Here is a 15735-nt window from a genome sequence, read left to right as displayed (position 1 = left end):
CTGGGTGGCTTAGTCGGTTAAGCATCTGACTTCAGCTCAGGTCATGATCTCACAGTTCGTGGGTTCGAGCCCTGCATTGGGCTCTGTGCTGACAGCTAGCTCAGAGCCTGGAGCCTGTTTTGGATTCTGTGTCTCCCTCTCTCTCTGACCCTCCCCTGCTCATGCTGTCTGTCTCTCAGAAATAAATAAAACATAAAGAAATTAAAAATTTTTTAAAAAGGTATCATAAAAATTAATTTAGGGGCACCTGGGTGGCTCAATTGGGTAAGCGTCCGACTTTGGCTCAGGTCATGATCTCATGGTTCATGGGTTCAAGCCCCACGTCAGGCTCTGTGCTGACAGCTAGCTCAGAGCCTGGAGCCCGTCTTCGAATTCTGTGACTCCCTCTCTCTCTGACCCTCCCCTGGTCACGCTGTCTCTATCTCTCTCAAAAATAAATAAAACATTTTTTTAAATGTTTTTTTTTTATTTATTTCTAGGAGAGAGAGAGAGAGAGAGAGCGTGAGCAGGGGAGGGTCAGAGAGAGAGGGAGTCACAGACTGAAACAGGCTCCAGGCTCTGAGCCGGCAGTCAGCACAGAGCCCGACGCGGGGCTCAAACCCACGAACCGCGAAATCATGACCTAAGCGAAAGTCGGATGCTTAACCGACTAAGCCACCCAGGCGCCCCAATAAAACATTTTTTAAAAAAGTTTAAAAAATTTAATTTAAAGCAGAATGTTGGGGCACCTGGCTGGCTCAGTCATATGTAACTCTTGACCTCGGAGTCGTGAGTTCAAACCCTATGTTGGGCATAGAGATTACTTAAAAGAATAAATTAAAAAATTGGGGCACCTGGGTGGCTCAGTCGGTTAAGCGTCTGACTTCAGCTCAGGTCATGATCTCATGGTTTGTGAGTTCAAGCCCTGCATAAGGTTCTTTGCTGTCAGCAGTGAGCCCGCTGTGGATCCTCTGTCCCCCTCTCTTTCCGCCCCCCACCACTGCTTATGCTCTCTCTCAAAATAAATAAACAAACTTAAACAGGTGTGAGGTAATATTTCACTGAAGTTTTTAAAAAATGTGAAGGGAACACCTGGGTGGCTCAGTTGGTTAAGCATCCGACTTTGGTTCGGGTTATGACCTCGCAGTTTGTGGGTTCGAGCCCCGCATTGGGCTCTGTGCTGACAGGCCAGAACCTGGAGTCTGCTTCGGATTCTGTGTCTCCCTCTCTCTCTGCTCCTCCCCCACTCCTTCTCTGTCTCTCTCAAAATTAAATATTTAAAAATTTAAAAATATAAATAAATAAATGTGACTAAATAAAGAAGGTGCTAGAGACAAATGAGGTTTTCCCAAGTGATCTTGCCCACCCACTGGTTGAAGCCAAATATCTTTTCGGTGCTGCACAGCACGCAGAAAAAGTTAATGCAGCAGGCCAGAACTTCTCTCCTTGTAAAGGCCTGCTTCAGGGATGGCCCTTGGCTGGCATCTGTAAACTTGAGATTTCATGAGGGTTCTCACCACTCTCTAAATGATGCGTGGCTCACTGTGGCTCACTGTGCCTCAATTGTTCATATAAGCACCCTGGTTTATGCCCAACACCTGCTTCATTCTGGAAGTTTCAAAGTTGGGTATGTGCCAGGTAGCCCAACTTGGCTGATCATGTGTACCAGCCCTCAATAAAAACCCTGGGCACTCAGCCTCTAATAATGAGCTTCTCTGGGTTGTCACAAGCCATGACAGGGGAAATAAGCGTGTCCTGTGTGACTCCACTAGGAGAGGACCCTTGGAAGCTTGTGCCTGGTCTCCCCTGAACTTTGCCCCAGGCACCCATTTCCCTTTGCTGATGGTGCTCTGTACCTTTTCCCCTGGAAGAAACCATAGCTGTGTATACAACCATATGCTGAGACTGAGAGTCCTCCCAGCAAACCATGGGGTCTGGGTGGTCTTGGGGACCCCTGACACAGGTACACGCACTTCATCATGAACAGTCCAACTCTCCGATGTCCCTACCTCATCACCATTTACCTTAAGGTCAGATGGGATGACCACACTGTCAAATAACGGTGTCTTGAATACACAGGTTACTATTTCTCCTTCAAGGTTGCTAGTGTTAGTTCAGTAGCTCATGAATGTTGGGCCAGGTTAGGGTGCCTGTGGCTCTTGTGGACTGACCCTGAGGTCTCAAGACGGTTGCCACAGTTCCCACAGACATATCTGGATGTGGTGGCCTCTGCAGCTGAAGGGGGCAGCTGGAGCAAGAGCCCCCCCCCCTTGGCATTTCCGGCAACTTCGACGTTTCCAGGTGACTCAGGTCATTGACCAGGGTTTTTGGTTCTCTAGTCCCCACCCTGTTTATAACCCCAAGCTTTCTCTCCTCAGTCAGGCCAGGGCTCCCCTCAAATTTGAACACGACTTTACAGACTTTCAGCTGTTTCAGGCCTTGAATTTGGGTCCTGGGTGGGTGTGGAAGGAGCTTGGGGTGGTCTGGAATTCCTCTGGGCATGCAGTCCCCGTCCCCACTCTCCTCCAGCAGGAGCCACCAGCTCAGCCTGTGTGTGGGGAACAGGCTTGGGGGTCAGGGGGAGCTGGGGGCCTCAGCCTTCCCGGGGAGGCAGCAGAGCCCTGCAGACCTGAAACCCCTGTGGTAGGAGCCACATTTCCCACCTCAACTCCCCACTGCCACTAACCTGGCCCAAGGCCTTGTCACTGCTCACCTCAGCTACTGCAGGGCCTCTAGACTGGTCCCCCGCTTCTGCCCTTGCCCCCACCTCCAAGTCTGTTCTCTTCACAGCACCCAGCGGGGTCCCCTTACAACCACATTGGAGCACGTCCCTCCCCTGCTCAATCCAGCAACTCACCTCTTTTTTTTTTAATATTTTTTATTTATTTCTAGGAGAGAGAGAGAGAGACAGCGTGAGCAGGGGAGGGTCAGAGAGAGAAGGAGTCACAGACTCCGAAACAGGCTCCAGGCTCTGAGCTGGCAGTCAGCACAGAGCCCGGCGTGGGGCTCGAACCCACGAACCGCGAGATCATGACCCGAGCGAAAGTCGGACGCCCAACCAACTAAGCCACCCAGGCACCCCCCAGCGACTCACCTCTTACTCAGAAAAAGCCTAAGTCAAGGAGGCTGGTGGCTCAGTAGGTTAAGCATCTGACTTCGGATCAGGTCACGATCTCACGGTTCATGAGTTCAAGCCCCACACTGGGCTCTGCTGTCAGCACAGAGCCTGGAGACTGCTTTGGATCCTGTGTGCCCCCTTCTGTCTGTCCCTCCCCCTCTCTCTCAAAAATAAACATTAAAAAAAAAAAAAAAGAAAAACCCAAGTCCTCACTGTGGTCATAAAGCCTCATCTCCTACCATATTCTGGTCCAGCCACACCAGCCTCTTCAGTGATCCTTCTGGCACACTCGAGCCTCAGTGCCTTTGCACTGCCTTTTTCTCTGCCTAGAATGTTCTCTCCCACACACTATGGCTCCCTCTCACTTCATTCAGGTCTGTAAATCTCACCACCTTCGCTGATCACAGCACCAAAAAGAGCGCAACTCCCCAGGCCTGCTGTCCTCCCTTTATTTTCCCTCACAGCACTGATCCTGAGCTGACCCGGGATAGATATGTGTCTATTATCTACCTGCACTGGAACGCAAGCCCCACGAAGGCAGGGGTTTCTGTCTGTGGTTACAGCTACACCCCCAGGGCCTATAGCAGTTCCCGGCGCACGGCGAGTGCTCGATGTCTGTCTACTGAAGGACTGTGTGAGATGCTTACGGTGGCGCCTATGGCACAGTGGGCATTCGATAATGGTTGCTAAGTGAACCCCATTCCAACTTGGGTCCTACAGACGCCCCGTGGCCTGATCCCACCCCAAGCAGACCCGGGAGCCAGCCTTCGGCACAACCACAGGAACTTTATTTACAAACACGGCGCATGAGGTGGGCGGGGACGTGGACACAGCAGGGCCAGGAGGCACCTACTTCTGCTCCCGCCTCCAGACGATGACCATGCCGCTGGCGTCGCTGGAAGCCAGCAGGCTCTCATCACAGTTGAAGCTGACGTCCAGCACAGGTGCGCTGTGGCCCTGCAGCTTGTTGACGGCGGCCTTGGCTGCTCGCTCCACATCAAAGAAGTGCACGCACATGTCCTCGCTGCCCGTCACTGCTCGGACAAGAGAGAGAGGCCCTCGGGAGATGTTGCGGAAGGAAGTGGGGCGCCCCCAGTGTGAAGACCCGGCGTGGTATGGGGAGGTCTGGGAGGGACTGTCCCTAGACAGGGGTCACCTGGCTGTTTTAGACCTGCGTCCAGAGTGTGAGGTCTCTGAGCTGTTTGGGGGTGGGGGGTGCTGTGCCTCATGCTGTGAGGTTTCTGGGCTGTTTAGGGGTCTTCATTCTAAGTGGGAGGCTGTTGGGATGGGAGAGTTCTCGAGGCCCAGAAAGTCTGGGCACCTGGGGGTTGTGATGTCTGAGCCAGATCAGCGGCAGCCCTGGTGCCGGCCCCTCCCTGGCACCCCATACGCCCCGACCCTGGGGAACTCACCCACACAGGCCCCCTGGCGGAAGGACATGAGGGGACAGAAGATGCTGCGAACTGGGTGCGAGCCCTGCTCGATGGGGAAGCTTCTCTTCAGCTGTAGGGTCCCCTCGTTGTCCACCACCCTGAGGGGAGGGTTAGAGCAGATCAGGGCGGGGAGCCCCAGCTCCAGATGGTGATGCACGGCGGGGAGGGGGGCTCGTCTGTGCCCCTGGCCTTGCGCCTGAGCTCTTCTCAAGGTTCACACAATCCAGTTTTGAGACGACCGCCTACCTACCTACCTATGAGGCATGGGCTGCTGGTGAGCTCGTGACAGTTTGGAAACTACCTGTTGGTGTATACGGGGGCCTCTGCAGTGTACAGTTCACTAGGTTTCCTTTCTAGGGGTTTCTAAGAGATCTGGGTGTCAAGACGAACACAAAGAGAGGAAAGGGCTGACCGGACTTGTGAACAATACAAGGCCATTCAAATGAATGAACCGACAGTGCTGTAGGTGACTTGGGGGCATTTCCACAGCATCATCTGGTAAGAAGAGCGAGACGAGGAAAAGGATGTAGGAGCCCGTTCCTGTAAAACAATGACCCTCCCCCGGAAACGTGTGGATGGGTGTGTGCGCCTAGGATTACAGGGGAGAGGACAAAATATGGGAAGGTACTTCCAGAGTTGTTAACAAGCTGAGGTGGCAGAAAGAAGGATGGGGGAAATAGCCAAAAACTTAGGAGTACACCTAAATTAAGAACTATAGGGGCGCCTGGGTGGCTCCATCAATTAAGCGTCCAACTTGTGGTTTTGGCTCAGGTCATGATCTCACAGTTCGTGAGTTTGAGCCCCGCGTCATGGTCTGCACTGACAGCGTGGAGCCTGCTTGGGATTCTTTCTCTCTCCCCTCTCTGTCCCTACCTTGCTTGCTCTCTCTCTCTCAAAAATAAATAAATAAATTTAAAAAATAACCATGAATATGCATATATGTGAGAATTTTTTTAAAGAATAGAAAAATAAAAACAGTAAATGCCTCCTGTTGGGCAGTGGTTTTTAGGCCTCGCTGGACAGTGCTTGGGGAACTTTTCAACGTACCAATGCCTGGTCCCGCCCCAGAGCTTCTAGAATCACTGGCCTGGAGTGGGGCTTGGCCATGACCTTGTGAAGCCCTTCAGGTCATTCCAGCATGCAGCCCCAACTGCGGACTGCGTTTGGGTAACACATCACAAATGAGCAGGGATGGTAAACTCCTCCACTCAAAAAAAAAAAAAAGAATCAAAAAAGATAGGGTGCCTGGGTGGCTCAGTCAGGTTAGCATCCAACTTCGGCTCAGGTCATGATCTCACGGTTCGTGGGTTTGACAGTGCAGAGCCTGTGTGGGGCTGTCTCTCTCTCTCAAAATAAATAAACTTAAAAAAAATCAAAAAAAAAAGAAAACAAAGGGAAGGAAAGAAGAAATGAGAACAGACCTCTGCTCTCAGGGGACCCCAGTCTGTTTTATGCCTCACGTTGGTCATCTGTAAAATGAACAGGACGCCAGCACCTTCCTCACAGGGCTGTTGGGGATGAGGTGACGTGGCGCGTACGAGGTGCTCTAACAGGGCCCGGGGCCGGCAACTGTCGTGGAAGCACCAGCTACTTCTGCCAGCTACTGCCATCGCTGTGGTCATTATCGTAAGGAGACCGAACTGCCCCGCTGACTGAACTTAACCTGATGGAGGAGACGGTGCTCCTGGTCAGGCCTGACGGAGATGGCGGGCCCTGCATCTCTGGGCAGCCCAGACAGGGGAGACCCACCTATAGAGCAGCAGCTTGTTGAGGCAGGCGTTGATGAGCAGTGATGGGTCCCGGGCCTCGCGGCTGACCCAGGAGCGGGCGGAGATGCTGGTCACAGGGCTACCCTCGTGCACCACCAGACGCTTGGCTTTGGTCAGTTTTCCTGCAACAGCGGAGGGAGGGGACGCAAAGGTGAGGGCGAGGGTCGTGTGCTGGGCCGAGGGAGAGTGTGAATACCCGGATGCGGGCCTGGGGCCTGCCTACCTGTGGCCATGTCGAAGAGGAAGGAGAAAACACTGCCTCGGTCATCTCCCGCCCAGAGCAGCCGGCCAGGGGCATCAAAGGACAGAGCGAGGACCCGGCCCGTCAGCTTGCTGGAGCCACCCTTCACTTTCTTGCCCGTGGAGATGTTCATGACGTGCACGTTGTGCTTGGCATTCCCCACCTGTGAGTGAGACCCGCATGCCGTCACCCTGCTCTCGGCCGGACCCTCTTCGAGTCTGACTGTAATGGAGCTGCTGCAGATGGGACTGGCTGCTTCCTACTGGACTCTAACCCCAGTGGGGCTGTGGCGGGTAGACTAGAAGGCGCCCCAGGCCTGTGATCCTTCAGAGCCTGCCCCTCTTGCAATCTAACCAGGACAGAGAGCTGCTCCTGGGACTAAGGGGGTCTTAGACCCATAATGCTGCCCCTGAGCCAGCACCCCGTGACAGGCAGACCACGGGGCCGTCCTAGGCCGGTAGTAATAGCCTGTGCTTCCTACCTGGTCCTTGCTGGACACTTGCCCACACTGGGGCTGGGGCTGCCACAGAAAGGATACCAGGGCACAAGCTCACTCGGCCGGTCCCCTCTATGCCTCTCAGGACCAGGCCAGATGTTTACTTCCTTCCCCTGCTCTCTGACTCTCCATCCTGGGGTCTGACTGCAGTGGAGCTGCCGCTGAGAGGAGACTCGCTTTCCAACTAGTCATGCTGCCCCCGCGGCAAGCAGCCCCTGTGCTTGGAAAATGGCAGCACTGCTGATGACAGGGCCGAAAGGCTACCATAGCGGGGACTCTGACTTCTGATCAGTCCCCCCGGAGTCTATCACAGCAAGGCCGCCCCAGGCCAAGAACTGCATCCCGTTCTGACCCATTTCCCTCAGAGTCTGACCACAGGGGGACTGTGGTGATGGACTGGAGGGGACCACCCCGCCCCTCAGACGGACTCCCTGGGACAGCTCTCCCGGCCCAGCACCCCCACCCTCAGCGAGTGAGCACCCTGGGGCCTGACCACAGTGAGGTTGTTGTTGACAGGCTGGAAGGTGCAGCAGAGCAATTCGGCGCCGTCGGGGTCAGGAATCTCCCGGATGCAGCGGCCGTCCTCAGAGGCCCAGATGCGCATGGTGGCATCGAGCGAGGTGGACACGAGGATGTCGTTGGAGAGGGACCACGCAAAGTCAGAAACACCACGGGTGTGGCCCCGCAGGACTCGGAGCACGGTGGGCGGGGCGGGCACCAGCTGGCACAGAGAGATGCTGCCGTCGAGGGAGCAGCAGGCCAGGCGGTGCCGGTCGTCATTGGCGAAGCGCACTCTTGGGACTGCAATACCAACGAGCCATTTGTGGGACTCAGCACGCACACCAGGTGCTTTCATTTACACAAGGCTCTGCCATGTGGGCCGGGGGCCCGCACCCACCACGCCGAGCACAGCGGCCCCAGCAAAGGGCTTTCCTTGGCTGGGGAAGGGATTTGGAACCCCAGAAGGCCCTTTGCCAAAAGCTTCCTAAACCTTAGTAAGCACTTTATAATTACCAAGATCTCAGCACTTTGCAAAACCCGTGTGGCCCTTTGCGAGGGGATTTCTCTGTAGCAAAGGCTCTGAACTCTTCCAAGCAACTCATGACCCCAGAAACCTTCTGCAAAAGTCCTCTTTGAAGCTGATGAGCCCTTTTATAGTAGATAAAGTACCTGAGATTTTGTAGGGCGCTTTACTTTGCAGAGAGCTTTTAGGTTCACAAAAAAATATGTGTATTTTTAAAAGATTTTATTTTAAAGTAATCTTGGGCGAGGGGAGAGGGGAAAATGGGTGATGGGCATTGAGAAGGGCACTTGTTAGGATGAGCACTGGATGTTGTATGTAAGCAATGAATCACAGGAATCTACCCCAGAAACCAAGAGCACACTCTATACCCTGTATGTAGCAACTTGACAATAAATTATACATATATATAAAAAAAAGTAATCACTGTACCCAATGTGGGACTTGAACCCATACCCCCAGATCGAGAGTCACATGCTTCTCCGACTGAGCTAGCCAGGCTAGCTCAGTTTTATGGATCGAAATTCCTCCTTTGGAGGTGGGCCAGGGACTTCATGTTCCAGAAAAGGATGCACTGAGAAGCTGTCATAGTTTAGGCAAATGAGTTGTGATGCGACCCGCTAGCGGCTGGCTTACCTGCCTCATCCACATGTTGGTCGAAAACATGGTACATGCCCGCAAATGCATAGTTCTCACTCAGTGAAGTGTCCCCAGCCATGGCTCGACTTGCTTCTGCTGCTGATGTGGGCACCACGCTGCCAGGGGGCCTGGGCCCCAATAGGAGTGGGGGATAACATGAGGTGCGTGTTAGCATTCAGTCTGCTGTTGTCCCATGGCCCCTCTCCCCCTCACGAAGCCCCAGCTCCCAACTGCCCCTGGTGCATACCTGTCTTCATAGACAGCACGGTTCATCTGTGCCTGCAGCTGGTAGGAGCCTCGGCTGACAGAACGGCGGTGCCCACGGGCCCCCAGGGCCCGAGGATCATCCTCAAAGTCCTGCAAGCAGAGGGTCAGGGTGGGCACATCTTGAAAGAAGCCCCCAGGAACCTATGGGGTCTGGAGTCTTGAAAATGTGCCCCAAGAAGGTGAGATCCCTTCTCACCCTACCCACTGCCGCCACCATCGCCTTGACTGTTGTGGTGGCTTCTGCACTATTCCTCTGTTTGCCCCCGTCCCCCACTCAGCGGATACTCAATACATGTTCTGTGAAGAAAGAATGAACATTTCCCCCCCAAAACCACTCAGCTCAGTCTTTTATTTCATTCAAGTCTCAGCTCAACAGTCACCTCCTTGGAGAAGCCTTTCCTGATCATCCCCATCAAAAATAGCTTCCCTCTGTCCCTCACACCAGTCTCATCTTATCCCCCCAAGTCTGCTTTACTTTTCCACCTTAGCACTCCTCACTATAAGCCACGTTAACTATTGACTTGTTTATCTGCTTTGGTATGCCTATTGCACGATTTATCCTGTTTATTGCCCATTTATCAACTTGCTTATCTTGTTTATTGTCTGTTTATTGACTTTAGATTATCTTTTTGCTCTCTGCTCATCCTAAGAGCCTAGAATGCTGCCTCACACATAGCAGGTGCTTGACAAGTCCTCTGAGTGAATGTATATGGAGGTGGGTGGTATGTATGGCAGGAAGTGTGGGGAGGAGCTCACCTCCATGCGGTCAAGAGTAGTTCGGCTGCTGCGGACGATGCTATTGCTATAGGCACGAGCACTGCCTGGCTCCGAGAGGGGCCCGTATCGCTGTCCCAGCAGCTGCCCACGCAGCCTCAGGTACTGCCGACGCAGTGCTGGGGGGTGCCCAGCCTTGGCATTCTCCCGCAGTAGCTGGCTGCGCCGACGTATATACTGTGTCCGAAACTGTGGAAACGTTGGTGTGCGGTACGCGTTGTACCTATGATGTCAGGAGGCAGGATGGGCAGCAGGCACAGGACAGAGGGCATCAATCAGCGCAGGGGACAGGAAAAGAGAATGAGGTGTGTGGCAGTGAGGGGTCAGGATGGCATGTGGTCAGCAGTGGTGATGGGAGTCCTTTTGGTGCTCTGAGGAGGGTGGGTCAATAATAATAAAGGGCATGGCGATGAGGTCAGTGTGGGGGGCAACAGAGGCCGTCTTCAGCTTTGCTGGAGTGGGGATGTGGTGACTGGGTCAGTGTAGACAACAACAGGGGTCAGAGTGACATAGTGATGGGGGTTAGTGTGAGGCAACAGTGGAGGTCAGTATGGGATGGTGATGGGGTCAGACTGGGGGAATGATGATGGTAAGAGAAGTCTGCGGAGGGGGGGCAATGGTGGGGAACAGGATGTCACTAGCCTGAGCTCCATCACCCCCTCCCAAAGGCTCGGGAAGCACAGCCTCTAGACGCATGCCCACATCGACTGCATTTTCCCAGCATGCTCTTTACGACCCTCTGCCAGCTCTTCTCTGCGGGCAAGCCCCCACACCTAGCTACTGCGCATGCTCACCTCCGGCATGCCCACGCAGCCGCATAAGGCAAGTTCTCCGCCCAGCCTCACTTATCGCCATTGCGCATGCACCACAGTAACTTCCGCTCCCATGGGCTTCGACCCCACGCCTCACCTCGCGTCTACTGCTAAAACCTGCTGCCACACCGCGGCCATTCCCCGGCCTCCTCTTCCGGCCTGTCCGCCCGCGGGAGCCTGCAGGACAAGGGCCTGGAATGTCAGCGTTTCAAGTGAAAGGGCTTAGTTCCTCCCCTTCTGCCAGACGATCGTTGCCATAGACACTTAGTCCCTCCACGCCAGGACGTCGCGAAATACCACCCGGCAGTTAGCATGGTCATCGACCCAGCCCTGCCCTTCCCGGGCAGCTCCCGGAAGATTCACAGCGGCGATTCAGATCTGATCCCGCCCCTCCCCGGTCGCCATAGCGACGCCCCTCCCCCGGTCTAGCAACCCTTCTTGGCGTTCCCCATCGATCTTGTTGCCCCCCGCCCCCCGCCTTCCCTTCTCGGGTTCAAGAGCAGGGCCCGGGATCAGAGACCACCTCCGGGGCTGCCTCCGGCTCTTGAGGCCCCCGGGGCGGCCCTGAGACCAGTGTCGCCCTTTTCTTCTGTCTCTCTTCTCCCTCTCTCAGGCTCCAGGCAAGATGGCCGCCTCCTGCTAGGAAGAGCTGCCAAGCGCAGAGCGAATGGATAGGAATCCTTCCCAGGGCGTGGGAGAACCACGCAGGCGCACTAAAGGACAGTAGCTTCCGCCGGAGGATTGAGGCTCCACCCCTCAAGTTCTGTCCACCCCTGGTCCTTAATAACACTTTTTGTATACCCAAGAATAATGTCCAAGGGCCAGAGAGTGTGAATCACTCACTAAAAAATTAGAAATACGACTTCTTTTAAAAGTGTGGTTTAAGCGGCTTTTTAGCATCACAAGATTTGAAGCACAGAATCAAAGAATGCAGAGACTCCTAAGGTGTTCTTCAGTTTTTTTCTAAATGTTTTTATTTATTTCTAGGAGAGAGAGAGAGAGAGAGCGTGAGCAGGGGAGGGTCAGAGAGAGAGGGAGTCACAGACTGAAACAGGCTCCAGGCTCTGAGCTGGCAGTCAGCGCAGAGCCCGACGCGGGGCTCAAACCCACAAACCGCGAGATCATGACCTAAGCGAAAGTCGGACGCCTAACCGACTAAGCCACCCAGGCGCCCCGGTGTTCTTCAGTTCTTAAAGTGACTGATAGGCCTCCCAACAGCCCTGGGATGAGTATAGGCTGTTCTGTAGTGGGGGTTGGGGAGTGGGCTTGGATGGTCCCAGGAAACTTGGTCTGGTCCCAGGAAACTTGGTCTGGGCCTGAGCCTCCAAAGACAGAAGACATTAAGTAGGCACAACAAACTTTGGATCCCAGGAGACTATCTGAACCATCCTTATTTCACTCTAACAGGAAGCTGCAATTCTTAATTATAAATCTCGGGGTGGTGAGTTTGATCCTCACGTTGGATATAAAGGTTACTTTAAAAAAAAAAAGATTGATGCATTTAATTCTAATTTAAAAACTGAATGTCGTGAGACCCATCACTATCCCCCTATTTTACAGATGAGGAAAGCGGAAGGCCACGGAGTTCAAGGGTGACATTTTACTGAACTAGTCTCCTATTTGTGAACAGCTTTGAGTTTATTTCCAAGTGTTTTTCATGCTATAAAGGATGCTATGATATATCCCTTTCCCGTTTGCGCCTTGATCCTACCTGGCCTGAGCCCCACCCCTTTATACCACCACTCAGCATACCCAGTGGAGGGAAAAAAAGTACAGGAAAATCAGGGATGCCAGCAAGATTTACTATCTTACTGCTGGAATTGAATCTTTTGTTGTGGTTTTTATAATATGTCAAAAAGTTTCAAGAATTGTTTTCAAAGTTTATTAGGAGAAGGAGAGGGAGAGAGACAGAGAGAATGAGCAGGGAGGGGCAGAGAGAGAATCCCAGGCAGGCTCCACACTGTCGGTGCAGAGCCTGATGCAGGGCTTGATCTCACAAACTGGAATCATGGCATGAGTCACAATCAAAACCTGGACGCTAAGCCGACTGAGCCACCCAAGCTCAATTCAAAAATTATTTTTAGGGGCGCCTGGGTGGCTTAGTTGGTTAAGCGTCCGACTGTCGCTTAGGTCCTGATCTCGCGGTTCGTGGGTTCGAGCCCCTCGTCGGGCTCTGTGCTGACTGCCAGCTCAGAGCCTGGAGCCTATTTCAGAGTCTGTGTCTGCCTCTCTCTCTGACCCTCCCCAGCTCACGCTGTCTCTCTCTCTCTTTCTCTCTCCTAGAAATAAATAAAAATATTTAAAAAATTATTTTTAAAACTTCATTGCTATAATGCTATTAAGATACTAGATAAACGAACCTAATGACAAGGTCGGTGTAAGAAGAAATTAGATATTAATGCACAGAAGTGTTCACAACATGTGTTGCGTGAACTTTTGCTGGTATTCTGAGAAGTACTACAGTACTTACAGAAGGTGGTGTAACCTGGCTACTGCTGTCACGTCTGCTGACTAGGAGCTTTGGTCTTTGGGCAAGTCCCTCAATCCTTTCATGACTCAGTATCCTCATCTGAAAAAAGAAAACTGCCTCATAAGCTTATTGTGAGGACTAAATGAGTTAGCTAACTTGGACTAGCATCTATAAAATAGGAAACACCCACAAAATGTTGACTACTCTTAGTTGTTTTAAAAGCTTTTCGCAGTAACAGTCTCATCTGCCAGAAGTAATTCTGCTGCATAAATAATGTGAATTCACAACCACAGCCACCTCTTGCATTTGTTCTGTGCTTTGTGGTCTTTTTTTTTTTTTTTTTTCCTCAATTTTTGCTTTTAAATGTTTACGCACCCTCATAGGATTAAAAGGGGGTTTTGAAATAGCTGGTGACAGAAGGCACTTTCAGGATGCTGGGACTTATAAAGAAAGATGCAGAATTGATCTGCATGAATGGCAGGCAAGACCCTGGGTGGGCAAAGGAAGGTCTGGGTGAGTAGAGAAAGGGCAAGGGCAAGGGCAAGGGCCTCCCTTCAGGGAGGCAAGATGCAGCTACAGGTGGGAGGCTGAGGAAGTGGCGGCAGCAGCGAAGTTTGGGGAAGAGGGTGAGATACACGTGTTCCGGACCCGCCGGGGCTAGGTGCCATGCGTGGAGTCTCACACACTTTCTGATAAGGTCCCCCTAAAAAGCCAGGGACAGAAATCCCCAGCCGCTACCCACTGAGGACCCCTCTCACTCTTGAGAGCTTTGTACTTTCCCTCATTAAACTCTACGGCTTTGCTCACTCTCCGTTGTCATCCACCCACGAGATTCATTCTTCAACTCCGTGAGACAAGGACCAGCGTCCCTCCCACCCTCCGGTAACATTTTGGTGCCGGGACCCTGGGACCGTCGGAGGGTGAGTAACAGCCGTCTCCTTCCTTTCCTTTTCGGAACGGAGATCTCCTTACCAAGACTCTCAAAACCGGGCACCTGTTGACCAGTGAAAAGCAGGTAGTGAGGCCGCTGGTCTCAAGTCTTAGACTTCTGGGTAAAGGTTGGTCAATCCCCCCTGTGGAAGGGGAACCTTGGCCTAGCCCTACCCAGTTCCTCTTTCTGCTCTTGGCTTAGTCTTTCTTCCCCTGTCCTTCTTAGATGCCTCCTAAAGCCTCTCCAACCCCTGATGATCACATGCTCCAGCAATTAGGGACTCACTTCAGGATCTGGAATCCTTCTTGATTCTCCGTGACTCTTTCCCCACCAAAGACCTGGGGATCTCATGGGTGCAGCAGTTTCGTCGGTGGCCGTACCAATTTTGCCACTTAGGGAGGAAATGCTGTTTGTGTGGCTATCTGGTCCTTGCCTTCGAAAGTGTCTTTCGTGGTGGTCTAGATGAAGGAGAGAGATCTTTCCCGGTTTTCTGTTGTTCGGTAGACATATATTTTATCATCAGATACAACTCAGGCTTCCATGTGGCCAGGACTCGAGGCATGGAAGAGGAGCAGACAATATTTGGGTCATCTTCCCTCATGACAAGCTAGAAGCAGCTTACTGCTCTCAAGGTTTTGTATTGCCTTGGTTTTGAACATGAAAGACAGGAGAACAGATCTACCATCAGCGCCTTCTTTGTGCACAATAGCAGCGGGAACCTTAACAACCGGGACCCGCTGGCTGATAGGACCTGAGGCACACAGGAAGGAAGGGTGCTTGGGGGTGAGGCGAGGAAATAATTGACCGTGTGCACTGGATTCCATGGGTTGGGGGTGCAAGCAAATTGGTACGACCAAGAAACGAGGGCCCAGTCAAGAGGGCTCTGAAGAATGAGGTCAGGGAGCGTTTCGGTTACAGGAAAGCTTCATCCAGGGGTGCACATAAGGACGGGTAATCCAGCACTCTGAACCTGCCCTATGGTTCCCATCGGGCACCCGAGACACTTAAAAGGATGGAAACCAGTCCTGAGGGTCACGGCCTGGGGAAGTCTCCTCCATACGCAGCACATGCCTCCCGTAATCGCCCCAGCTGTTTGCTTGCACCCATAACCTTTACAAATAATAAACCTTGAATCACTACCCTCACCAGCTCCTTAAGAGATTTAGGAGGATCCAGAGGTGGGAAGGAAGGGTCGGGTGGGAGCTAAAGCAGGGGGTCAGAATTGCTACCCCCGCTCGCCCAATCCTTCTTTGACCCAGGCCATCCTCTCAGCTTGGGGAGGGCGGATCAGGGACGCCTCGATTATAAAAGGGAGAGCTGATATGCTGGGACGCCTTCATAGTCACCTCTCTAATATAACAGGTACGGAGGTCCTTGAGGTTGTTGACTCCTACCGGGATCACGAGATGGGTAACACACCCTTCTCCGTGGGGACTCCTCTGGAATGTGTTCTGAGGAGTTGGGAAAGATTTGATGCACAAATGCTCCAAAAGAAGAGCATGAAGTTCTTTCTGCTCCCAGGCTTGGCCTCAATATCGCCTGGGGGTTGGAGAGTCCCGGCCCCCTGAAGGAAGTACTCAGTACAGCACTATCTTACAGTTAGAGCTGTCTTGTAGAAGAGAGGGGGGATGGTCAGTAGTTCCCGATGTAAGACCTGTAAGTCAGGTGCCCACCTCCGGCCCCTTCTAGAGGCCTAGAAGGGCAGGTACTGGCAGACTTGCCCCCTGAGGCCTCTTCTCAGGAAAGGCCATATGTTAGACCCTCATGTCCTCCTGATCCAGGACG

The 15735-nt window shown here is 52.9% G+C and overlaps 1 protein-coding gene across 1 annotated transcript; it reads right to left on the bottom strand.

Annotated features, from left to right (window-relative positions):
- Positions 1–3863: 3863 nt before the first annotated feature.
- On the bottom strand, positions 3864–11364 carry WDR13 (WD repeat domain 13). The gene is made up of 10 exons (XM_039218289.1): positions 11073–11364; positions 10647–10726; positions 9720–9960; positions 8944–9053; positions 8694–8824; positions 7530–7837; positions 6523–6703; positions 6280–6421; positions 4510–4628; positions 3864–4131 (listed from the first exon to the last, which is right to left on the bottom strand). The coding sequence occupies exons 2-10, from the start codon at positions 10685–10687 to the stop codon at positions 3947–3949; spliced, it is 1458 nt and encodes a 485-aa protein (XP_039074220.1). The 5' UTR covers positions 10688–10726; positions 11073–11364; the 3' UTR covers positions 3864–3946.
- Between the last annotated feature and the right edge of the window lie 4371 nt (positions 11365–15735).

The sequence above is a fragment of the Hyaena hyaena genome, unplaced genomic scaffold (genome assembly GCF_003009895.1).
Source record: "Hyaena hyaena isolate Hyena2069 unplaced genomic scaffold, ASM300989v1 scaffold_754, whole genome shotgun sequence".
Classification (NCBI taxonomy): domain Eukaryota; kingdom Metazoa; phylum Chordata; class Mammalia; order Carnivora; family Hyaenidae; genus Hyaena; species Hyaena hyaena.
This window is presented reverse-complemented; position numbering and strand designations above follow the sequence as displayed.